Source organism: Pongo abelii, chromosome 13, assembly GCF_028885655.2.
Source record: "Pongo abelii isolate AG06213 chromosome 13, NHGRI_mPonAbe1-v2.0_pri, whole genome shotgun sequence".
NCBI classification, from domain to species: Eukaryota; Metazoa; Chordata; class Mammalia; order Primates; family Hominidae; genus Pongo; species Pongo abelii.
This window is the reverse complement of record NC_071998.2, coordinates 36,283,120-36,308,369: the sequence shown is the minus strand read 5'-3', so window position 1 is coordinate 36,308,369 and position 25,250 is coordinate 36,283,120. Positions and strand designations below refer to the sequence as shown.

The window sequence follows — 25,250 nt, the reverse complement described above, 5'->3', positions numbered from 1 at the left end:
CATAAACCCCTGGGTGAGGTAACATTTTAAGCTGATTTTGGCAACTTAACAGGTTTGATAGGTTTGATTGACATTTTGATGGGCTAGAGAGAGGGAAGTCCTGAAGATTCCAAACAGACAAGGAAGCTTTGGGGAGAGGCAAATAAGCAGAAAAGATGAAGTTATAGCAATTCAACTTCTCTGTCTCTCCTCCTCTGTAAAATGGAAACTATAATAGCAACCACATTAATGGCTGTGAGGATTAAATGAAGAATATGTGGCTCTTAATAAATATTAGCTGTTTTGTTGCTGCTCTTGAAGATGCTCAGAAGACAAATATGACGACTGTGTTCCCAATTTGTTTTTAGGATTGTATGTACAGACAGCACATGGATTTGGCAGAGAAGAAAAGCAATGCTTTTAGACTTATTTCCTGCCTTAAGTTTTTAAAGTGGAATAAAGAGCAGTGGGTCACATAAGAGCTCATTATATGGGTCTTTCATCATAGCCTAGATCCTGACATGCTAAGGAGAGATTATGTTGCATCTGTGATATTAAAATACATCTGAGTATCTATTACTTTTTGGCCCTTTTCTATACAAAGCACAGAAGCTGAGAATCATGTCTCTTTAGAGCAAGATTGAACATACTTTCTCTTTCACTGAGGAAGGTATAGGGCTCAGGGCTTAATCTTACACTTTGCTTATCCTATAACAGAAATAATAATACCTATTATTATTTATAACAGATATGTGAAGATCCTGGGATTCCAGGGTAGATGGCTATTCTGTTAACCTGAATATGCTTTTAATGTGCAGCATTAATCTAAGAAAAGTGAAAAACGGGGAGATTTTACTTCAAAAAATCCAAATTATATGCAACTTGAGTCATCTTCAGTACAGTTTCAGAAATGATAGGGGAGATACAATTTGAAGTGAACTTTGAAGACAAGACAAGGTGACTTGCAATGAAGTCTATTTCTAGGGTAAAGGGGACTTCGAATAGAAGTAACGAATAAAGAAAACTGAAGGAGAACTTGATTCTATTGCAACAAGAAACATATGGCTAATTCCAACTATCTGGAGCATACCAACTTTAAAGCAGACTGTCAAAACTGACCCTACTTATCTCATTTTAAAGCATGGGGTTCTTTCCTCAACCAAAACACAGATGCCAGGTTACACTTTATAACTGGACTCTCCACTTTCATTAAAGGTCATTATAAGGAATTGCCACCTAAAATGTGATGTAAATATTTTTTGAGAAACCTAGTATATCACTTGCAATTCCCTCTATAAAGTACCTGCAATAAATTCATTTTTAATATTAGATTTCAGTAATATTTTCTTCACTTGTGACATACTACTTATTTTGTTTTATCACTATGATAATGGGAGAATGGAACACTTCTCTTTGTTTTTTGTTCTTATTTCCTTAAAGTTTTAGAGTAATAGTCACATACTAACCTATAAGAAATTTAGAAAGGTTCAATTAGTTAGGCTTTCTATGACAAAAATATCTAAGTCTCTAGTTACTAAAATGTTAATGTTTATGTGGTATCATGGTCTATACTGCAGAGTCAGGGTAAAGACACATAGCTGTATTTTTTAGATCAATAATTTGTTCAGTTATTTACAATCAAGAGTGTTAAGAGAACTTGGATTGCAGACAAATCTCTTATACACTTACCCAATTATATTCAATGTTTTTTCAGACGTTTACCTAAGGACTGGCCTGGTACATACTTGCATATATTTTGCTTCTTAATAAACACTAGCCACTATTTTCTTTTCAGTACATTTTTTTTCCTTCTTGGGCAGGGTAAAGAGAAGTTGATTATTCTGATAATTGCCTGTGGAGAAGTTTCTTTGGACACAATTTTATTAAAGGCATTGAGTCTCTCTGAGGTTAACTTTTTTCTTCCCAATGACCACACTGTGCACAATGATGATGTTGTGGATTTTGAACCTGAATTTATACCAGTTCAGACATCTTTGGCTTCTTCATGCTGGCATAGGCTTGCCCGGCTGAGAATCTGAAGATGCAATAATTTTTAAAATGTATTACTGTCATTATTACAATTAGTTTACTTATTGTTCCCCCAGATACTTTTTCAACAATGTTCTGCTAAATCTAGAGTGGCTGCTTGCTAATAGAACTTTAGGTTTTTCACAAAGCTTCCAATGTGGGACTCTAATCCATTGTCAAAAGTAGTGGCCAAAATGTCCCTACTCATTGTGGCTGTGATACAGGTGTATTGTAAAAAGATCTGATTCACACACAATTGGGGATCTCTAAGTACACCTCCATGTTATTTAGAATTTTTGTTTTGGCCCAAATATCTACAAGGTAGTGGGGAGTTATGTGAGTTTCTTAGGCCATGACAACTTGCCAGCTTTAATACCTTCAGATGAGGATGGGTTACCAGCCAGCTTGGGCCCATTTTGTAGTACCCATCCAGGACAGACATACTGGTCAGGGGCGGAAATATAACAATTCAGTGGGAAAGCTGATATGGTTGGCTGAGGTGATACATTTCATGCATTTGTGTGAATACTTCCTCCTGAATATTTGATGATTCTGGAATGGTTTGGAGACGACTTCAAAAATAACATGTTTAGTAAAAGGGAACTGGAGGACACTGAAGAACCACTGCTCAAGACCCAACATAGTCAGCTACTGGTGATAACCATTTCAGTACTTTGTTGGCTAGGACCTAGAAGTTGGGAAGACATTTATGAGAGATTATCAAAAACGGGAGAAGTTGTTGAAACCTTTATACTGTTTCATAATCAGAATTGTTGTAAGGTGACCTAGTTCTTGATAATTATCTTTAGAAAAGCAAGGGTACAGGTTAACAGAGGGGGATTTATAGGATAAGAACAGAACGGCAGGGCAAAATCTATGTTCATAGACTGACTCTCCTTGTCTTGTTGACACTGTAATCAAAAAGGGAGACCACTGAAAATTTCTGCGTATTGAAAATTATTGAAAATTTTGTCTTCCTTTTATTTTAGGGCTTGCTAAGAAAAAACATGACCCAAAACTTGGAAATAAGGCAAAAATATTACTGCCTACCTTTTCAAAGATACTGCACTAAAGAAAGCACTGTCCCACAAGCTTACCCAAGGGTTATCCAAGTCTGGGTAGCAAGGGGTCATTTGATTCAGGCACTACCCTGAGCGGAAAACAATGGCCCAAGACCTTGGCCAAACCCAGCTCTCCACCTGTTTTTGTACAGCTTTGAACTGAGAATGTTTTTTTATAATCTTAAGTGGTTGAGAAAATATCAAAAGTAGAATAGTATTTTGTCACATGTAAGTTTATATGAAATTCAAACTTTAGAAGAATTTCCTCTTCACAGACATCACATCTTCAAGAGCAAATGCTTGAGCCCTTACATGCAAGTTATAGTAGAAAAGTCCAGAAGTCCAGCCTGGTCCTCCCCAAGTTTCCAACTCCTGTGCCTAGGGGTATTTTATGCTTACAGGATCTAACTTGGTTACAGCGTCTAACTTTTAGCAGAGAGGCAGTGCTGAGTAGAAACTGGACTTGTTAATCATATCAAGTCACTTAAGTTGGCTAGGATCCCCTACTTAGGTAGCGGCCATAAAGCCTAGGGCATCCCTGTGCCATCAATGGTTCACTTCTGAGTGGTGGGCTTCCTGCTCCTCAATAGAGCAATCGGCAGAAAGGCCCCTAGAAAGCTACATTGTCTTCATCCACGAAGGACTCTCTGTCTCCTGTACCTCAAAGGAGCACTCAGATTCTACTTTCATTCCTCTTTGCCATTGCATTTTATAACTTAAAAGAAATAGATGATTGTAACAGAAGAAAGAAAACTTTACATTGTGAGAAAATTTAGACCTAAAGCATATAGTAATGAGAGGACGAAAGTCTATACTGTTTAAGTAAATAGGTTCTATGAGCAGCATCCAGGCTAACATCATACAGTGGTATTTTGAATTAAATTGTACTTGTGTTTTGTTTCCGTATTTTGCCGCTGTAAGGAAAGAGGAAAGCATCCCCTTTCTCGGCCCTCCTCCCACCTCCAGGCTAATTTGCAGCATTTCTACATCTCAGAGTCCACCCTTAAGATCCTTGCCACCCATTATTTTGTTTCAGAACGCTTAATCCATCAAGGAAGGTTAAATTGGATTATCCCAGTAGGGAAGGGATGGGGGCTTTGAGCATGAGGGATTATCCCTGTAAAGGGCTAGTGGTGGGTGGGTGTGTGTGTGTGTGTGTGTGTGTGTGTGTGTGTGTGTGTGTGTGTGTGTGCGCGTCCTGCTAGTGTTGAATGATGGAGACCTGAGTCTGGATTCTGAATCCAGGTGTATTCGATGCCGCTCCGGCGTAGAATGGGTTAAAGATGCCCCCAGCCAGGTAGAGCCAGACTGGGAGTTGCGCAAGGTCTCCATCCCTTAAAAGCGGCCCCTCAAATTGAAGATGAGTAAATCATAGTTCGTAAATCAGAAAGATTATCCAGTAGTACGTTACTGTTTATTTCCCTTTCGTCATCCCTGAAGTCTTGGGTCAAGTCCATCCCAGCTCTGTCCTCCAGGAATCAAGGGAAATACGCAAACCCGCGGTGGGTTCGCAGCCGCAGGAAGGACAAACCATGCCCCCCCACGCGGCGGCCGCCCGGCGTTAGCTGCCTAAGAGAATCTCAGTGGCCGGCCAGTTCCCGCCTTGGTGAGGATTCTCCCTCCCGCGAGAACTTCTGGAATGCCGCCGGGCCAGATTTTGCAGCTGAGGCCTCCGACGCCACTAATATTGGGCCAAGCGGGAAGTGCTGCTCTTCCTTATAGGGTTTTAGCGAAAGTTAAGTAAGCCAATTAAAGTGCAAAACACACAGTCTGGAACAATACAGCGCTCTATAAATGGTCTCCATTATTATCATTATCCGTTAGTTATAACTGGAGATGAAAAAAAAAACGACAAAAACCTGGAGAACCGGAAAGGTCTGCAAAAGGGGCGGAACGCGGGAACTTCGATTTGGGGAAGGGGTGGCGGGGGAGATCCCACACAAGTAGCCAATCCAGCTGTCCCGGGGAGGAAGAGGAGGAGTCAAGGCCCGCCCCGGGTCTCCGCACTGCTCACTCCCGCGCAGTGAGGTTGGCACAGCCTGTGGCTGGCTTGGTTCCCTTAGTCCCGAGCGCTCGCCCACTGCAGCTTCCTTTACCGTGCAGACATGGCCTCTGGCACCACCACCACCGCCGTGAAGGTGAGATGAGCCCTCCCAGCCGCAGCGGTTCGCCCTGCCGGATGCCTTCTCGCCCCCGCCCCGGGGGACCGAGCCTCCGGGGCCATGCGCCCGGCCCGTGCGCCCCTGCAGCCGCGGGGAGGGACTGGGGCGCGGCACTCGGGACTCACTTCCCGCGCGAGGAGAGGGTACGCTTGCAAATGATCCCCCTGCCGCACGCCAACACACACACAACACCTTTTGGCGTATCTGCACCCGCACCCCGTAGGGCGTAGGCACCCCTTTAGAGAGAGGGATCATGGATGGGAGAGGCTGCGCCCATGCCGCCACCATTCCTGAGAACCACTCTTCTCCCAAGAAAGACACCCGGCTGGAGTCAGCAGGTGTCCGGGCGCCTGCAGCTTCTGTGACCGTCTCCTGGTGCCTTGCGGGACTCCAGCTTCCGCTCTCTGACTCTGCTTGCTGCCTGCGGCCCACGTGGGAGAACTGGTTACTTGCTCTTTTGTATGCTTCCGGCTTCTTTTTCCTCCAAACTTAGGCCTTCTCACTGCTGAAGTTTTCCCCAGCAGCGTAATACTGTAAGGATTCTGAGACTTTCTTCGAAAACGAGTACAGGCGTCCGTTTTTAGGGCTGCACTGTTTGGAGGCCTCTGGCTTGAAACTGCTTTGTTTTGCAGCCTTGCAATTTCCTTGTGCCCTAGGCCCTGAGAGGCGTTGATACAATGGATCACTGTGCCGTGGGAAGCTTTGTGCTGAGGAGGGCACGAGTTCTGAGAGTAGCAGCTGACTTCCCTGGGGTTTTAAACACTTATCTCCTGGTTAGTATTCCGAGAGAGAATTACAGCACATAAAGAAAAATTGATGATAAAACTTAAGACCTCTTCTAGGCAGTTTATTACTGGCTAAGAACGCAGTTAACTTGTTTGATTTTTAGAAATTTTTGGCCTATGGAATAGGAAGGTCTGCGATCTTCTCCAAAGTATCTCGATTCCCTACACTCGACTGCAGTTTTCCCGGGAGAAGGCGAATCTCTGCGGTCAGTGTACAATCAGCCAGATTAGTTTATTAAGCCCTTCCAGGTTTAAATGAGCCACTTAGAATGAGAGGAATGGTGAAGGGTGTTGCATCCAGACTTACATATGAAACTTATTTTGTCGTTTTGAAAAGAATCTTGCATCCAGCAAATATTTATAGAAGGCCTCTCTCCCCTGCCTTCATTGTTTGGTGGAAACAAGGCAGAAATGGTTTTCATGAAACTCCTGTGAAGTATGACTTCTCTTAGGTGCTCATCTATAAACTGAGAATTTTACTGCAGAATTTGCTAGGAGGGCTAGAATTATATTGTCTATGTTGCACATGGTAGAAGCTTATTAAGTGGTAGTGCTTATAAGTGGGGGAACTGAGATTAATTTTGAATGATTTTTTCCCCAACAATTATGAAGTTATTGTGTTAGGTATCATTAGGCCACAACTTTTCATCTTATCCTTGCAGGAATACACTTCAAGTGCCATTAAAAACGGAGAAAGGGTGTTTAAAACAGTCTTACTTTAATCTGGTTAGCATTCTCCCTGCCACACCGTTTCTCTTCAAATTAATGCAGTGCATTTAAGTGCAGAATGGGCAATGTGATTCTCAGAGACCTGATGTAAATATTGAATAATGTGTATTTTTGGTCTTGGCAAGCTTCTGGATATAAAATTAAGAGGTACATGTGGTGCTAGGAGTGCCTGCTGATTTCTCTTTTAGTTTAGAACAGATGACAGCTTTGCTGTAGAGATTCCATGATGCCAGCACCGTATTCCCCAGACTTCTAAGGCAACACTCTGTATAGAAAATGTGAGGTGCCAGTGTCCACAGCAAAATAGGTTAATAAAAACCACGTCCTATTCCCAAATTATAGAATGATGGGGCTGGAGTGTTCCTTCAAGACCATCCGTATAGCCACACAAATCCCTTTTGCGGGTGTAAAGTTGAGGCCCAGAAAGGTCAGCTAAGGTGTCCAGAATTACACAGCTGGACCTAGATAATGACAGAATTGGGCCTAGAGCCTGGCATTCCACCAACTAGATGTGAGGCATTTCTGAAATCTGAAGTGTGGTCTCTCTGCCCTGTTTTCTTGTGACTTGATAGAATGTCCATTTTGAAGAGGGAGGCAGAGTGCATGCAGAAAGCAGGCTGCCTCCAGTGCCCGCTGGACACCACCCAGGTATAGGTATAGGAGGCACATGTGTGTCTGAACTCCACTGATGTCACTGGCAGGTCCTTTGAGAGGTTGCTGGATTTAAATACAGTAACATGTAACACACTCAGCCCAGTTCTAGGTACTCGTTTAATGTCAGCCCAAGTACCTCTCTTCTTAAAATAGAGATATGAACAGGGGGTGGATCTTAAATTCATTCTCAATTTTAGAGGTGCAGTTAACTCATGCAAGTGAAAGATTCCACTGAGTTTTGGATTGGCAGTATAATATTTGGCATATCTTTCAAATCTAGCCATCTACTGGTGAAATCCTGTTCAAAAATATTTATTGAGTACCTGCTAGACACTGGGGATGCAGCTTTGAGTAAGCGAGGCCTTTATTTATTTTCTTCAAGTTTATATTCTAGTCAGGGTGGGAAACCAACTGACATGAAAGTGAAACAGCAATAAGATTCCATTGGGTGAGGGGTGTCAGAAAAGACTCCTAGGGAGGTGGATTTTAAGCTGTGCAGTAGTCTGCCTCCAAAATCTGTATGTTGAAACCTAATCGCCAATGTGATGGTATTAGAAGATGGGGCCTTTGGGCGTGATTGGGTCATAAAGGTGGAGCCCTCATGAATGGAAGCAGTGCCCTTACAAAAGAGGCCCCAGAGAGCTGCCTTATTCCCTCTAAGTGAGAGGACACCATCTATGAGCCAAAATGTGGGCCTTCCTCAGACATTGAATCTGCTGTGAACTTGAACTTGCCAAGTCTCCAGACTATGAGAAATTTCTGCTGTTTATAAGCCACCCAGTCCTAAGATACTTTGTTATAGCAGCCTGAATGGACTTAAGCTGATAGTGAAAATAAGGATAAAGATCCAAGTGAAGACCTGAGGAGAGAGATGGGGGTAGCAGAGCGAAAACCAAGATGTCGCAGAAGTGAGCTCAGTGTAGTAGGAATGGAAATCACGGATGCACAGTGAGAATTGGGTGGACGCAGCTCATAAGGCCATCCTTGTAGACCGTGATCAAGAATTTTGATTTTAAATGTTTTGGAAACTGTTGAGGGGTTAAGAGTGGGAGGTAGCATTTGATTTACATTTCAAAATGATTACCCTGGCTGTTGTGTACAGGATAGCCTGTGGGCAGGGGAAGAGCTAAGAGATCAGGCCAGAAGTCTTGGTGCTGGGGCTGAAGTCTAGGGTGGGAGCCATGGAGGTGGTGAGGAATAATCAGATTGGGGATAGAATTTGCAGGTAGAACAGAGAGATGGGTAAGATGTGGGGAGTGCAGGAAGAAGAACAGGATGATTTCTGCTTTTGACCTGGAAAACCAAAAAGATGATGATACTGGTGGATCATTTCAAAGTGGGCGATAAGGGTCCACGAGTGACTCCTTGGAGCCAAGGAGGGTGAATGTAGGATTCCTTCCACCCAGATACTGCTGGTTAGGGGGCCAGAGGCTGGGATGCTGAGGGGCCTCTTTGCTGTAGGAGCAGAGTGGGTGGCAGGTTGAGGGAGGGAGGAAGCCACCTGGAGTGAGAGTAATTCAAACAGTCTTTTTTGTAGTTCACTGCAGTGAGAGATGGTCCAGGCAGGGAGTGAGGATATTACCTGGGGGGTAGCCATGGAGAGAGGCAGCAGGAGCCAGAGGCTATGGGATTAACACTGCCATTGTCTGAGAGGACCTCGGGGTGACATTGTCCTCCAGCATCAGCCAAGGGCAGGTGGTATTCCTGACAGAGGGCCAGACCAGTCTTTGGCACCCAGATAGAGGACATTCTGGAGGCCTCCTGCAGAGTACCATGGCTCCCCTGGGCAGCCTCCCAGCTTTCATTCTGGGAGATTAAAAATAAGACTTGGCCAGGCGCAGTGGCTCATGCCTGTAATCCCAACACTTTGGGAGGCCCAGCTGGGCAGATTACCTGAGCTCAGAAGTTCAAGACCAGCCTGGGCAACATGGTGAAACCCCATCTCTACAAAAAATACAAAAATTAGCCAGGCACAGTGCTGCACGCATGTAATCCCAGCTACTCAGGAGGCCAAGGTAGGCGAATCCCTTGAGCCCAGGAGGCAGAGGTTGCAGTGAGCAGAGACTGCGCCATTGCACTCCAGCCTGGGCGACAGAGTAAGATCCTGTCTCAAAATAATAATAATAGTAATAATAACAACAACTTGTTAATCATGGTTGCTGTGACAAGGAGGGGATATGGTCCCATTGTAGGTTGGTAGTGAGTTACAAACATAATGATATTAAGGGAGATGGACAAGTCATGGTTTGTAGACTGTGAAATATGGGCCTTTACACTCTGCTTTGCTTTCTCGAGTGTGGCCCTCAAGGGCCTTCAGCCTGAAAGTCCTTGTGTGGCTATCTGAAACTGAGGACAACCCGCAAGCCCCAGTTGAAAATCAAATGACCAACAAGCCTTCATTTTTTTTGCCTAGGGAAACGAGTGCATTTTAGGCAGGACAATTATTTCTTTTGTAGGACTGTCCCAAGCATTGCAGGACATGGAGTACAACCCTTAACCCCCTCCGCAGAAATGCCAGTAGCACTCCCCCTAGTCATGACAGCCAGAAATAGCCCTGTTTCCAGACACTCCCAGGAGAGCTGTTTGACATTTAGTTGAGGACCCCAAGGCTAAATCCCAAAAAAGACTACCTGCTGAAGAGAGGTAGGAGCAGCCAGGTTTTGTACTGCTCAGCAGAGTAAAAGGAGGAAATAAGGGCTTTTTTTGTTGCTTTGAGGAAGTTTATTTTGATTTTTTATTTTTGCCGGGAGTGGTAGGGTATACAGAAACAGTGACTGATAGTAATACATTATTTCACTTTATTCTCTTGATAATTGTATGGATTAGTAAAAATCTTACCCTTATAGGTACAGTTGAGGAAGCAGTTAAGGAAAATGTTTGTATGCAGTGGATTCTGGATCCTTACCTGTGGTTGTAGTCACGGCATTCCAGCCTGTGCCTCAAAAGCATCTAAAGCAGTGGTCCTCAAAGCATGTCATGCATTCATGTCACCTGGTCATTTGCTAGAAATGCAAGTTCATAGGCCCCACCCCAGTCCCAGTGAATCAGAAACTCTGGGGCTGGGGCCCAGCAATCTAGGTGTTGACGAGCCTTAGAATATTCAGATGTCCACTGAAGTTTGACAGCCACTGACCTAGAGAGCTTTGGAAAGGGTGGCCATCTACATTTTTAACAAGTTCTTCCCTTAGTGTAATAGTTTCCTGTTGCTGCTATAACAATTTTCACAGATGGAGTGGCTTAAGACAACACACATGAGGCCGAGCATGGTGGCTCATGCCTGTAATCATAGCACTTTGGGAGGCTGAGGTGGGTAGATTGCTTGAGCTCAGGCGTTCAAGACCAGCCTGGGCAGCATGGTGAAACCCATCTCTGCAAAAAATGCAAAAAAATTAGCCAGGTGTGGTGGTGCACACTTGTAGTTCAGCTCCTTGGGGGCTGAGGCAGGAGGGTCACTTGAACCCAGGAGGTTGAGGCTGCAGTGAGCTGAGATTTCACCACTGCACTCCAGCAGCCTGGGTGACAAAGTGAGACTCTGTTTCCAAAAAAAAAAAAAAAACACACACACACACAAACGTAATCTCTTACAGTTCTGGAGTCCACAAATCCAAAATGAGTCTTACAGGGCTAAAATTAACATGTGTATCAGGCTGGTTCGTCTTAGAAAAACCATTTCCTTGCCTTTTTCAGTCTTCTGAACCTGTAGAACCATGAGCTAAATAAGCCTCTTTTCTTTATGAATTACCCTGTCTCAGGTATTCTGTTATAGCAGCAGAAAACAGACTAAGAAAACTGTTGTGCTTATAAGAGATTGGGACACAGACACATACAGAGGGAGGACCATGTGAAGACACATGGAGAACGTTGCCATCTACAAGCCAAGGAGACTGACCTTAGAAGAAATCAATCCCAATCTCACCTTAATGTTGGACTTCTAGCCTCCAGAACTGTGAGGAGATAAGTTTCTGTTGCTTATGGGGAAAACCCATTTCCTTGCCTTTTTCAGCTTCTGGAGGCACCAGCACTTCTTGGCTCATGGCCCCACATCATGTCCCCTTTTCTCTCCCTCTGCTTGTATCATTATATCACTTTCTTCCTCATTTGACCTTGCCTTCTTGTGATTTCATTTAGGTCCCACCCAGATAATCTAGGATAATCTCCCCATCTGAAGATCCTGGATTTAATCATATTTGAGGTAACATTCCCAGGTTCTGGGAATTAGGATGTAGCTAGGATCTCTTTGGGACAGGGGCATTGTTCAGCTTGCCACATTCAGCCCATGTTTTAAAAATTTATGGTCTAGGGGCCGGGCGCGGTGGCTCATGCCTGTAATCCCAGCACTTTGGGAGGCCGAGGCAGGCGGATCACAAGATCAGAAGATCGAGACCATCCTGGCTAACACGGTGAAACCCCGTCTCTACTAAAAATACAAAAAATTAGCCGGGCATGGTGGCAGGCTCCTGTAGTCCCAGCTACTTGGGAGACTAAGGCAGGAGAATGGTGTGAACCTGGGAGGCGGAGCTTGCAGTGAGCCGAGATCGCACCACTGCACTCCAGTCTGGGCGACAGAGTGAGACTGTCTCAAAAAAAAAAAGAAATTTATGGTCTAGGCCCTAGAGCAGGTTGCTTAGTTCTGAGGGCACTTTAGAACCACCTGCGGAGCTTTAAAAACAAACTACGCCTTGCCCAACTAATCAGAATCCCTGGGGCCTGGGCTCTGGTATTGAAAGCTGGAGAGGGGGAATGTCCTAGTATCCAGCAGCTGGCTCGGGAGGGTGGGTGGGTCCCACTGTTGCTCCACAAGCATAGGAGAGCTCTAACAAAGTATGCATTAGGGAAAACCCTCCTCTAAAAATATCTGGCCATTTCAGCAGGTGAAGTGTGTCTTTAAGAGGGTGTCTGCCCTTTAGACTGGTATCCGTACTTTGCAAGGGGCGTTTGGTCAAATAAAAACCATGGATGTTTTGAGCGCTTGCATCATCCAAGCTTCTCTGACTAAAATATAGAGTCACTGTATGAGTTCGCTAGGACTGCTATAACAAAGCACTACAGACTGGGTAGCTTATGCAACAGAAGCATTGTCTCCTTACAGCGCTGGAGGTTAGAAGTCGAGGATCAAGGCGAGATCAAGGTGGATTTCTTGTAAGGTCAGTCTTGGCTTGTAGATGGCAATGTTCTGCATTTGTCTTCACAGGGTCTTCCCTCTGTATGTGGTTACATCCCAGTCTCTTATAAGGACAACAGTTTTCTTAGTCTGTTTTCTGTTGCTGTAACACAATACCTGAGACAGGGTAATTTATAAAGAGAAGAGGTTTATTTAAAAGAAATGAAAGGGAGACGAGGGAGATAGGAAAAGGAAACAAAAAAGAGAGAGACAAACTTTGCTTCATAACAACCCACTCTCACTGGAACTAGTCCAACCCAATGAGAGCAAGAACACCCTCCCCTGGGACTGCATTAATCCCTTAATGGGGGTGGAGTATTACCATGACTCATGACTCAAACTCCTCTTAAAGGTACTACCTCCCAGCATCACTATATTTGGGGACCAAGCCTCAACATGAGTTTTGAAGATGACCACATTCAAACCATAACATGAGGTATACTGCATTAGGGCCCATCCCGGTGACCTCATTTGATCTGAATTACCTCTTTAAAAACGGCAAATACAGTCACATTCTGAGGTACTGAGAGTTGGAACTTCAACATATGAACTTAGGGGAGACACAATTCCATCCATAACCATTACCTACAAGGGTGGCCTACAGAGGGGGTGTCTTGTCAGAGATGGAGCCCCCAGCTATCCCTGTGGACCCTATTGCAGGTTTTTAACAGTCTTCACAGCCTGAGACAGTTGGTTGCTCCCTCCCATACAGCTAGGCTTCCAGGATTTTGCAAGGCCCTGACAGGCTTCAAAGCCATGTCAGCCTAATAATGAAGGCTTCCATCTGCTGTGCTTGCCAAAATTGTTATGGCAACCAGAGCTAAAAGACTGCAATGCTCAGATCGGGCTGTGCCAGCTCCACCTCTGGCTCGCTTACCTTATGAGCTTGAGGCACTCAGAGGCAGCCCATCTCCCTGGCATGAGCTAGTCTCAACCGCTTGGGGTCATGGTATTTTGAGAATGCCATTATAGAGTGCTGGGTTCCTTACGGCAGTACACCCAGGCCTCAAAGTGATGGTGAATGGTTTCTGGGACAAAGAAGGGTTGGTAAAATCTCTTGTAGCTAGGTACTAGTGGAAATAGACAGAGTAGGGGCTAGTATGCACCCTTTCCACATTGCTAGAAGTAACTGTTCTGACCAAGTGAGCTGGTATTTGGATAAATGCTTTCACAGTCTCAGAGAAGTCAGACCCTTGGATTCCTTTGCTCTTGAACAAAAAAAAATTTTTTTTTCACTATGAAAATGCTTTCTTTGGGGTGTCTTTAGAACATGTGATGTCAAGACACAACAGCAAGTGCACATACAGTAAGACATGGCTGTCATAGAACAGATTGTGTGTGAATAAATGGTTCACACCACTTCCACCCTTTACACAGTAACAGAAGGCTCTAGGCCACCTACCTCCTCCTTGGCTCACTCAAACTCTTCTTCCTCCTCAGCTGTGGCCTCCTGCTACTGCTGGTACTCAGACACCAGGTCGTTCATGTTGCTCTCAGCCTCGGTGAATTCCATCTCGTCCATGCCCTCACCCGTGTACCAGTACAGGAAAGCTTTGCACCGAAATACACCTGTGAACTGCTCTGAGATGCACTTGATCAGATCCTAGATAGCAGTGTTGTTGCCAGTGAAGGTGACCGGACATCTTTAGCCCCCAGGGTGGGAAGTCACACACAGCTGTTTCTATATCTTGGGGGATCCAACCAACAAAGTAGCTGCTGTTCATGTTTTGGGCATTAAGCATTTGCCTGTCCACCTCCTTCATGGACATGTGGCCCCTGAACATGGCAGCTACCTTTAGGTAGCAGCCATGGCAGAGGTTGCAGGCAGCCATCATATTCTTGGCATCAAACAACTGCCAAGTGGGCTCACGCATCATGAGGGCCCAGTACTGCTGGTTGTCCCGGCTGGTCAGCAGGGGGAAGCCATACATGAAGTGCAGGTGGGGGAATAGGACCATGTTCACGGCCAGCTTCTGCAAGTCAGCATTGAGTTGGCCAGGGAAGTGCAGACAGATGGTGACCCCACTCATGGTTGCAGACACCAGGTGGTTCAAGTAACTGTAGATAGGTGTGGGCAGCTTTAGGATTCTGAAGCAGATGTCACAGAGAGCTGTATTTATTATCAGTGCAGAAGGTCTAGTTTTGAGAAGTTTGGTTTGATGGTCAGTCAGTGGAAAAGTGTGGCATGAGCCACTAGCTTTTAAAATCTGTCAAGGACCTTGATTGACTCCCTATTTCAGAACTCTATCTTGTGTAATAAAGAAGTCCTGGCTGGGCAGAAATTCCATCTCAGGTCTTGAACACATTTCCTACACAGTCTAGAATTAACTGGACTGAGGACTGACGCTTCCCGTCCAGGAGGCCTGGCAAGGTCTGGTCATTGTTTCCTGAGGGTGGATGAGGTCATTGAGAAAGAGTTTTCCTCCCCTTTGAGATGATTCACTCAGATACCTGGAGTCACTGTTTCTGTGCTTGTTCTGTGACCTTCGTCATGAACTTGACCTCTCTGAGCATGTTGCCTCATAACATGGAGACAAAAAAACTTTTCTAATAAGGTGTAATGTTATGAAGGACTCCAGGGGATATTGGGAGAGGGCACATCATAGTGGTTAAGCCTGAAAGACCTAGATTTCTATCCCAGCTTTGCTCCTTATGATTTGCCCTTGGACGAGGTTTTTAATTTTTGTGCTTCTCTTTCTTCGTTTGCAAAACGGGTAACATTCTATAGGGCCCATCTTATGGTCCTGATGAAATAAGGTAAGGCCACTGAAGCACTTAGCACAGTGCCTTTAACATGTAAGTCCACAGACACAGTTGCTTTATTACTAAGGCAGTCCTGAGTTGACACAAACTTAGAGACTCAAAGGAATGTGGATAGAATTGGGCCATCAGTGCTTGGGTACTTCATCCCAGTTGTACTTTGCTGTGGAGCCAGCAGGTGGCGACATTGGCCACATCTTGGCCCTGCTGGCCTCCATCTTAGAAGTCCAGTTTCCTGGGATGGCGGGACTCAGTTGCTACACATGTCCCTGTATCCCTTGCACAATGTGGGTTTCCGTAAACAACTGGACCTAGTTAAGTGACTGGATGGGCTTGCCTGCAGATCATTCTAGAGCAGTAGCCACTCTTGCTTTCATGTCCAGGGCTACTACATGTTCCTTGCTGAGGGCTGAGTTGCCAGCTACCCAGTGCAGAGTCATTATGCAGCCAGGTGGTGCAGAGTGAAGCTTGGAGTTGCTGAGAGTGAGCTCAGGGGCTCTGAATTTCAGCGGGACACCTGGTTAGCACTTCTCAACAACTGCTACAATGCTGGGCAAGTTCACCTAAACTCAGAGGGTGGCTCCAAACAAAGCCCAACTCGATTTGTGTATTTGATCCCAAGCATCCAGTGTTGAATCCAGAATCTGAGATGCCATGGCTCAGGGAACACACAGAAACAGCCAGGTCAAAGTGGTGATAAGTTAAAAAGCTAGTAGCTGAATCCCCAGGTAGTTGGCTGAGAGTAATTTCAGAGTCAGCAGTTCATATCTGTGACCCAGGTGAGGACATGGGCTGGATGGTTTCTTAGCCTCCAGCTAAGACTGACTTGTGGTGCTTCAGAGGTCCACGGAATGAAGGATAAGATGGAGAAGCCAGGCTAAGGAAGGATTGGGATTTCCTAAAACAGTATGAATTTTTGTTATTTTCTATTGAAGTGCCGTTATTTAAATGTATTGACTTAAGTGAACACCTCTGTTGATTTGAAAGCTATAATACTGGTTACTCTTTAACAATAATGTTAAGTTCGTTGACATAAAGTATGTTAACCTGCGGTGGTTTTAATACTATACCTCCACAAGATGGCGCCAACATCAAAGCCTGGCTTCGCCACTTAAGGAAATTGTGGTGGACAGTCACAAATTATGTAACCATGTCATGGGAAACAGGCGGAGTTCTTCAGTAAAAACCTCACTTTCCTTATGTATGCAAATTCATATTTATATATTGTAAATATACACATAGCATACTCATATAAGAAATTGTCCTTATTTTCTTGTTAATTGTCCTTATTTTCTTATTTGTTTTTTGTTGTTGTTGCTTTTGTTTTTTTGTGTTTTATTTTTTTCAGGAAACTGAGCCAGAAAGGTAACCATTTTTTTACGTGTTGATAGGACTCAGCTTGTGTAACCTGACCTGAAAATTATTTAATTCAGTGTTCACTGAATTCTTAACTCTGGAATTTTTTTCTTGAGGCCTACTTTATTTTATTTAGTTACCCTTGTGACAATAGATTTAAAGCTTTTCATTGAAAAACAACAATGCTCAGGTCACTTCGCATTAATTAGGTTTCTAATAAAGTTAGCCTGGCACTGTTTACTCTCTCCTTTAGGAAGTACCAGCCCAAGGAAATTTCCCTAATGATGTGTTACTTATTTTTAGTTTTAACAGTTTAGTTAATATTTATTTATTTTTGTAATTGTTCTTGTTTGTCTTTCTTAATCATCAAATTAGATCAACTGTCAGAGGGTAGTGCTAGGTTTCTTTAACTCAGACAAGGACTTTCAAGATAATCTCTGAAAAATGCAATACAATGCATGAACTTAAAAAAAACTTATAACTACCTTTTGAATTACTTACTTATATTTGCATAAATGTATTTACTGAGTAATATACATGAGTATGCTATATGTATATTTGCAATATATAAATATGAATTTGCATACATATATGAATGATTGTTTTCATAAATGTATATGCGGGTAACTTTTCATGCAATTTCAGTCTCCTCTGTCTGCATTCTCTCCTAGCTCTGTGATTCTAATGGCGTGGGAAAGATAGTCTCTCATTTCTTTATCAAATTGAACAGTGAGGAGAAATCAATACCAAATGGAATACTTAATATTTTATATCCCAGCAGTCTTCTGAACATTCTTTACTCTGTAGTCCATTTGACAGAGAAACAAAATTGATCAGAAGGTACTTTCCACTACCATATTTGCCTACTTTTAGGTTTGATTTTCTAACTTGAGTTGGTTAAAGTGCCTCTCTATGCTGACTTGTAATTCAGACAGTCAGAAGTAAATGTGATGTAGTCCAAAAAGGTGCCTTATGTTTTGGTTATTTATAGAATATAGAAGGCCTTCAAGTGTTTGTTGATTTTTATGGAAGGCTTTGAAATATTTGTTGATTGATATTCAGTAATTTTCAGATTTCAAAAAAATAACTAGGGCTTGGCAGGAATGGAGAAGAGCATATGAATAAATGAATTTGCTTAGAATTTTATTTCTAATAAAAATTACCAAATACAATAATCTTCTCTGTCTTTTTCTCTCTTAGATTGGAATAATTGGTGGAACAGGCCTGGATGATCCAGAAATTTTAGAAGGAAGAACTGAAAAATATGTGGATACTCCATTTGGCAAGGTTAATATCCAACTTGTGGAGACATGTTAGTTTTTTCATTTCTCCTTGCTGGCTTGATTTTTGAATTAAAAAAAAAAAAAAAAGAATTGCTTTTGTTTTGGCAGCCCAGGGCTGTCTGCTCCCAGCAGAGAGGGCCAGAAGTTCTGCTTCTGGGTTCCATCAGCTGAGAAGGTGTCTGATGGGTGCCTCAGACTTTGATGTTTTGAGAAAATGGCTACTGAGTATGTGAGCCACTACTCATTCTGTTGCTGGAAATCAGATACTCATTTCAGACCACAGACTCATTTCAGACTGTACTTTTCAACTCTACATTCAAATCTTCTAATTTGTGGCCAATAGGTCACACCACACTAATTAGGGGACAGGCTGATGACTAATAGGATGAATTATTGTTACGAAGTGGCATTTGAGTGGAAAGAATTGTTTTGGGGAATGAGAACATACCTGATGTTAGTTGAATGTGTAACTGAGCTAGAAATAAAACGCTCCTCCTTTTATAGGAGAGGTTGCTTGTTCTCCAAGCCCATGTCACTCAGCCTAGGCCAGGGTGAGGGTGTCTGCATTCTCCTAATTCCATATTGCTACGTCCTCTGGTCCTTCTGTAAGATCTCTCTATCTGGCTGTCCCAACCAAACCCTCCTTTTCAGCTAAATTCTTAGGTTGACCTTGTGTGCTCCCAGTCCTGCAGTCATCCTGGTTCATTTTCTTAAACCCCTCGGTTCTAAGGATCTTTCCAGCCTTTGTTACCTCAAGTCATTTCCATGATCATCTTAGACCTGGTTAACACAAGCAGACATTTCCAGTGCTGAATTCTTAATGTCATGACAGTGGCTTCTTATCCTTTCTGCCTTTCACCTTCACACCTGTTCTCAAACCTGCCCAATAACCTTGACACATCTAAATTTGACCAGTCTACCATCAGAGTTCCCTGGGGTACTCGTTACAAATAGATCTGACTAAATGGTACCTACACAGGTGCCCATGGTAACCTTGAGTCCTGTGAATCTATGCCTGCAGAGGATGAATAAGTAATTGATTAAATGATTATATTGATAATCAGATCTTGCCTCTTCTCTAAGTTGTATCCTCAGACTCTTCAGATTCCATGAGTCCTGTTGTGGTTGAACAATTTTAATTTACATACCTGTTTTTAAATCACTGAGTTAAATGTCATTTTTTCATTGCATGCAGCCATCTGATGCCTTAATTTTGGGGAAGATAAAAAATGTTGATTGCGTCCTTCTTGCAAGGTATGGTATTTTAAGCTTTTTGGATGTTACTACTAAAGGATAATTTAAATTTAACTTAAATTCTGGAAAGAGTAAAGATACAGGTATGAGCTTTTATATGTTGGCAGAATCAGAACATCTTAGTAACCTTTATTTACAATGTTTCATTTTTGGTTAAGTTATATTGACTTAGGAGATCAAAGATCTCATGCTCTTGCCCCTTAGATTGGGAAAGTAGATCAGATGACTAAAATCAAAGCTCTGGTTTTAGTTCTAACTGCAAGAAGAAATGTTTTGTTCAATTTTTTCCCCCTTCTTATAAAGATAAAGAAAAACAATGCATCATTAATGACCTCTTGCAAGTAGTAGTTATATGTCTGTGGGAAGTGGGCTTAGGGCTTCTGAAGTGGGTTACTTGTGTCTGTGCTGTTGTTTCCTTAAGGAGGCTGGTGCTGCTCCATATTACAGAGGAGGCCAAGTCATTTTTATCCCATTGTTAGAAGTTAGACAAGATACATGTATGAGTTCTCTACTGTTGTGTAACAAATTACCACAAATTTAGCAGCTTAAAAGAGCACACATCATCTCCCAGTTCCTGTTGGTCAGAAGTCTGGCACAGCTTAGCCAGTCGTCTGCTTGGGGTTGCACAAGGCCTTACAAGGCATATTCAGGGACTGAGTCCCCATCTGGAGCTTGAGGTCCTTGTTCAAGCTCGTGTGGTTGTAGGAGAATTCACTCCCTAGAAGTTACAGGGCGGAGGCCTTTGGCTCCTAGAGGTGGTTCATATTCCCTGCCGTGTGGCCTGCTCCACAGGCTGTTGTTCACTTGACTGCAGCTTGCTTCTTGCTATTAGGATATGGCAAAGGTGCTAGAAGTCACCTCCATGGTTAAGCTGTACCTTGCAAGCATGCAGGAGGCCGGCAGGAGAATCTCTCGTGCATGCTTGCAAGGTAGAGCCTAATCGTGGGAGTGACTTATAGCACGTTTACCATTTTTCTATTGGCTGGATGCAAGTCCCAGGTTCACTGACACTTTATACAGAGCATGACAGTGGGGTCCACACTAGGGTCTGTCTGCCACTCTACATTTTTGAAACAGAAGTGGCTTCTCCGAATCCAGTGAACCTAAATTTTAGTTGCTCACTGGAGTGGGTTCTAGGAGACCCCCTGTGTTAGTCTGTGGTCATTGCTAGAGAATCACTTAATTTTTTCTAGACTCTAGGAGAAAACAATTGGTGGTGTACTCGTCACGAGTTAACAGTTTCTTCTCTCCTTCTATAGGCATGGAAGGCAGCACACCATCATGCCTTCAAAGGTCAACTACCAGGCGAACATCTGGGCTTTGAAGGAAGAGGGCTGTACACATGTCATAGTGACCACAGCTTGTGGCTCCTTGAGGGAGGAGATTCAGCCTGGCGATATTGTCATTGTTGATCAGTTCATTGACAGGTAAGCAGTCATACAAAATGCTTTAGGCTAATGTAGCCGGTCATTTTCAGCTCAAATGGACGATGCGTGGGAACCGGCAGGGAAACTGGGAGGGCAGGGCCACAGACTTGCTTGCCTTTTTTTTTTTTTTTCTTTTCTTTTTTTTTTTTTGAGACGGAACCTCACTCTGTCTCCTGGGCTGGAGTGCAGTGACATGAACTCAGCTCACTGAAACCTCCGCCTCCCAGGTTCAAGCAATTCTTTTGTCTTAGCCTCCCGGGTAGCCGGGACTGCAGGCACATGCCACAATGCTCAGCTAATTTTTGTATTTTTAGTAGAGATGGAGTTTCATCATATTGGGCAGGCTGGTCTTGAATCAGGAGATCAGCCGACTTGGCCTCCCAAAGTGCAAAGTGCTGGGATTACAGGCGTGAGCCACCGCACCCAGCCTGTGTTAAGCTTTTCATTGTGAGTTTTTGTTTTTTAATTTTAATTGACAAATGATAAATGTATATATGAGGTATAACATTATATTTTGATATATGTATGCATTGTACAATGATTAGCAAAGCTAATTAACATATTACCCCACATATCATCTTTAGTGGTGGGAACATTTGATTTTTACTTTAACAATTTTGAAATACATAATACATTGTCATTAGCGATAATCACCATGCAGTATAATCTCAAAAACTTATTCCTCCTGTCTAACTGAAATTTTGTGCTTTGATCAATGTCTCCCCAAACCCCAGCCCCTGGTAACCTTTCTACTCTTTACTTCTATGAGTTTGACTTAGTTAGATTCCACATATAGGTGAGATCATGCAGTATTTGTCTTTCTGTGGCTGGTTTATTTCACTTAACATAATGTCCTCCAGGTTCACCCATGTTGTGGCAATTGACAGAGTTGCATTCTCTTTTAAGGCTAAATGGTATTCCGTTGTGTATATGTACCACATTTTCTTTTTTTTTTTTTTTTTTTATTATTATACTTTTAAGTTCTAGGGTACATGTGCACAACGTGCAGCTTTGTTACATATGTGTACATGTGCCATGTTGGTGTGCTGCACCCATTAACTCGTCATTTACATTGGGTATATCTCTTGATGCTTTCCCTCCCCACTCCCCCAACCCCACAAGAGGCCCTGGTGTGTGATGTTCCCCTTCCTGTGTCCAAGTGTTCTCATTGTTCAGTTCCCACCTATGAGTGAGAACGTGCGGTGTTTGGTTTTTTGTCCTTGCGATAGTTTGCTGAGAATGATGGTTTCCAGCTTCATCCATGTGCCTACAAAGGACATGAACTCATCCTTTTTTATGGCTGCATAGTATTCCATGGTGCATATGTGCAACATTTTCTTAATCCACTCTGTCGTTGATGGACATTTCGGTTGGTTCCAAGTCTTTTCTATTGTGAATAGTGCCGCAATAAACATACGTGTGTATGTGCCTTTATAGCAGCATGATTTATAATCCTTTGGATATATACCCAGTAATGGGATGGCGGGGTCAAATGGTATTTCTAATTCTAGATCCTTGAGAAATCGCCACACTGTCTTCCACAATGGTTGAACTAGTTCACAGTCCCACCAACAGTGTAAAAGTGTTCCTGTTTCTCCACATCCTCTCCAGCACCTGTTGTTTCCTGACTTTTTAATGATCACCATTCTAACTGGTGGGAGATGATATCTCATTGTGGTTTTGATTTGCATTTCTCTGATGGCCAGTGATGATGAGCATTTTTTCACGTGTCTTTTGGCTGCATAAATGTCTTCTTTTGAGAAGTGTCTGTTCATATCCTTTGCCCACTTTTTGGTGGGGTTGTTTGATTTTTTTCTTGTAAATTTGTTTGAGTTCATTGTAGATTCTGGATATTAGCCCTTTGTCAGATGAGTAGATTGCAAAAATTTTCTCCCATTTTGTAGGTTGCCTGTTCACTCTGATGGTAGTTTCTTTTGCTGTGCAGAAGCTCTTGAGTTTCATTAGATCCCATTTGTCAATTTTGGCTTTTGTTGCCATTGCTTTTGATGTTTTAGACATGAAGTCCTTGCCCGTGCCTATGTTCTGAATGGTATTGCCTAGGTTTTCTTCTAGGGTTTTTATGGTTTTAGGTCTACCATTTAAGTCTTTAATCCATCTTGAATTAATTTTTGTATAAGGTGTAAGGAAAGGATCCAGTTTCAGCTTTCTACACATGGCTAGCCAGTTTTCCCAGCACCATTTATTAAATAGGGAATCCTTTCCCCATTGCTTGTTTTTGTCAGGTTTGTCAAAGATCAGATGCTTGTAGATGTGTGGTAGTATTTCTGAGGGCTCTGTTCTGTTTCATTGGTCTATATCTGTTTTGGTACCAGTACCATGCTGTTTTGGTTACTGTAGCCTTGTAGTATAGTTTGAAGTCAGGTAGCGTGATGCCTCCAGCTGTGTTCTTTTGGCTTAGGATTGATTTGGCAATGTGGGCTCTTTTTTGGTTCCATATGGACTTTAAAGTAGTTTTTTCCAATTCTGTGAAGAAAGTCATTGGTAGCTTGATGGGGATGGCATTGAATCTATAAATTACCTTGGGCAATATGGCCATTTTCACGATATTGATTCTTCCTATCCATGAGCATGGAATGTTCTTCCATTTGTTTGTATCCTCTTTTATTTCGTTGAGCAGTGGTTTGTAGTTCTCCTTGAAGAGATCCTTCACATCCCTTGTAAGTTGCATTCCTAGGTATTTTATTCTCTTTGAAGCAATTGTGAATGGGAGTTCACTCATGATTTGGCTCTCTGTTTGTCTGTTATTGGTGTATAAGAATGCTTGTGATTTTTGCATGTTGATTTTGTATCCTGAGACTTTGCTGAAGTTGCTTTTCATCTTAAGGAGATTTTGGGCTGAGACGATGGGGTTTTCTAAATATACAATCATGTCATCTGCAAACAGGGACAATTTGACTTCCTCTTTTCCTCATTGAATACCCTTTATATCTTTCTCCTGCCTGATTGCCCTGGCCAGAACTTCCAACACTATGTTAAATAGGAGTGGTGAGAGAGGGCATCCCTGTCTTGTGCCAGTTTTCAAAGGGAATGCTTCCAGTTTTTGCCCATTCAGTATGATATTGGCTGTGGTTTTGTCATAAATAGCTCTTATTATTTTGAGATACATCCCATCAGTACCTAATTTATTGAGAGTTTTTAGCATGAAGCATTGTTGAATTTTGTCAAAGGCCTATTCTGCATCTGTTGAGATAATCATGTGGTTTTTGTCTTTGGTTCTGTTTGTATGTTGGATTACGTTTATTGATTTGTGTATGTTGAACCAGCTTTGCATCCCAGGGACGAAGCCCACTTCATCATGATGGATAAGCTTTTTGATGTGCTGCTGGATTCGGTTTGCCAGTATTTTATTGAGGATTTTTGCATCGATGTTCATCAGGGATATTGGTCTAAAATTCTCTTTTTTTTGTTGTGTCTCTGCCACGCTTTGGTATCAGGATGATGTTGGCATCATAAAATGTGTTAGGGAGGATTCCCTCTTTTTTTATTGATTGAAATAGTTTCAGAAGGAATGGTACCAGCTCCTCCTTGTACCTCTGGTAGAATTCGGCTGTGAATCCATCTGGTCCTGGGCTTTTTTTGGTTGGTAGCCTGTTAATTATTGCCTCAACTTCAGAAACTGTTATTGGTCTATTCAGGGATTCAACTTCTTCCTGGTTTAGTCTTGGGAGGGTGCATGTGTCCAGGAATTTATCCATTTCTTCTAGATTTTCTAGTTTATTTGCATAGAGGTGTTTATAGTGTTCTCTGATGGTAGTTTGTATTTCTGTGGGATCGGTGGTGATATCCCCTTTATCATTTTTTATTGCATCTATTTGATTCTTCCCTCTTTTCTTCTTTATTAGTCTTGCTAGTGGTCTATCAATTTTGTTGATCCTTTCAAAAAACCAACTCCTGGATTCATTGATTTTTTGATGGGTTTTTTGTGTCTCTATCTTCTTTAGTTCTTCTCTGATCTTAGTTATTTCTTGCCTTCTGCTAGCTTTTGAACGTTTGCTCTTGCTTCTCTAGTTCTTTTAATTGTGATGTTAGGGTGTCAATTTTAGATCTTTCCTGCTTTCTCTTGTGGGCATTTAGCGCTATAAATTTCCCTCTACACACTGCTTTAAATGTGTCACAGAGATTCTCGTATGTTGTGTCTTTGTTCTCGTTGATTTCAAAGAACATCTTTATTTCTGCCTTCATTTCGTTATGTACCCAGTAGTCATTCAGGAGCAGGGTGTTCAGTTTCCATGTAGTTGAGCAGTTTTGAGTGAGTTTCTTAATCCTGAGTTCTAGTTTGATTGCACTGTGGTCTGAGAGACAGTTTGTTATAATTTCTGTTCTTTTACATTTGCTGAGGAGAGCTTTACTTCCAACTATGTGGTCAATTTTGGAATAAGTGTGATGTGGTGCTGAGAAGAATGTATATTCTGTTGATTTGGGGTGGAGAGTTCTGTAGATGTCTATTAGGTCCACTTGGTGCAGAGCTGAGTTCAATTCCTGGATATCCTTGTTAACTTTCTGTGTCATTGATCTGTCTAATGTTGACAGTGGGGTGTTAAAGTCTCCCATTATTATTGTGTGGGAGTGTAAGTCTCTTTGTAGATCTCT

General features: G+C 42.7%; 1 protein-coding gene across 1 annotated transcript in view; it reads left to right on the top strand.

Moving 5' to 3' along the window:
- Positions 1–5,086: 5,086 nt before the first annotated feature.
- The window catches only part of MTAP (methylthioadenosine phosphorylase), a gene marked incomplete at its 5' end in the record, with an annotated part of 60,805 nt that continues 40,641 nt past the window's right edge, over positions 5,087–25,250 (top strand). Inside the window, 4 exon segments of the mRNA NM_001133600.1 lie at positions 5,087–5,206; positions 17,876–17,987; positions 19,154–19,212; positions 20,472–20,639. Of these exon segments, the coding sequence (NP_001127072.1) occupies positions 17,940–17,987; positions 19,154–19,212; positions 20,472–20,639 (275 nt within the window).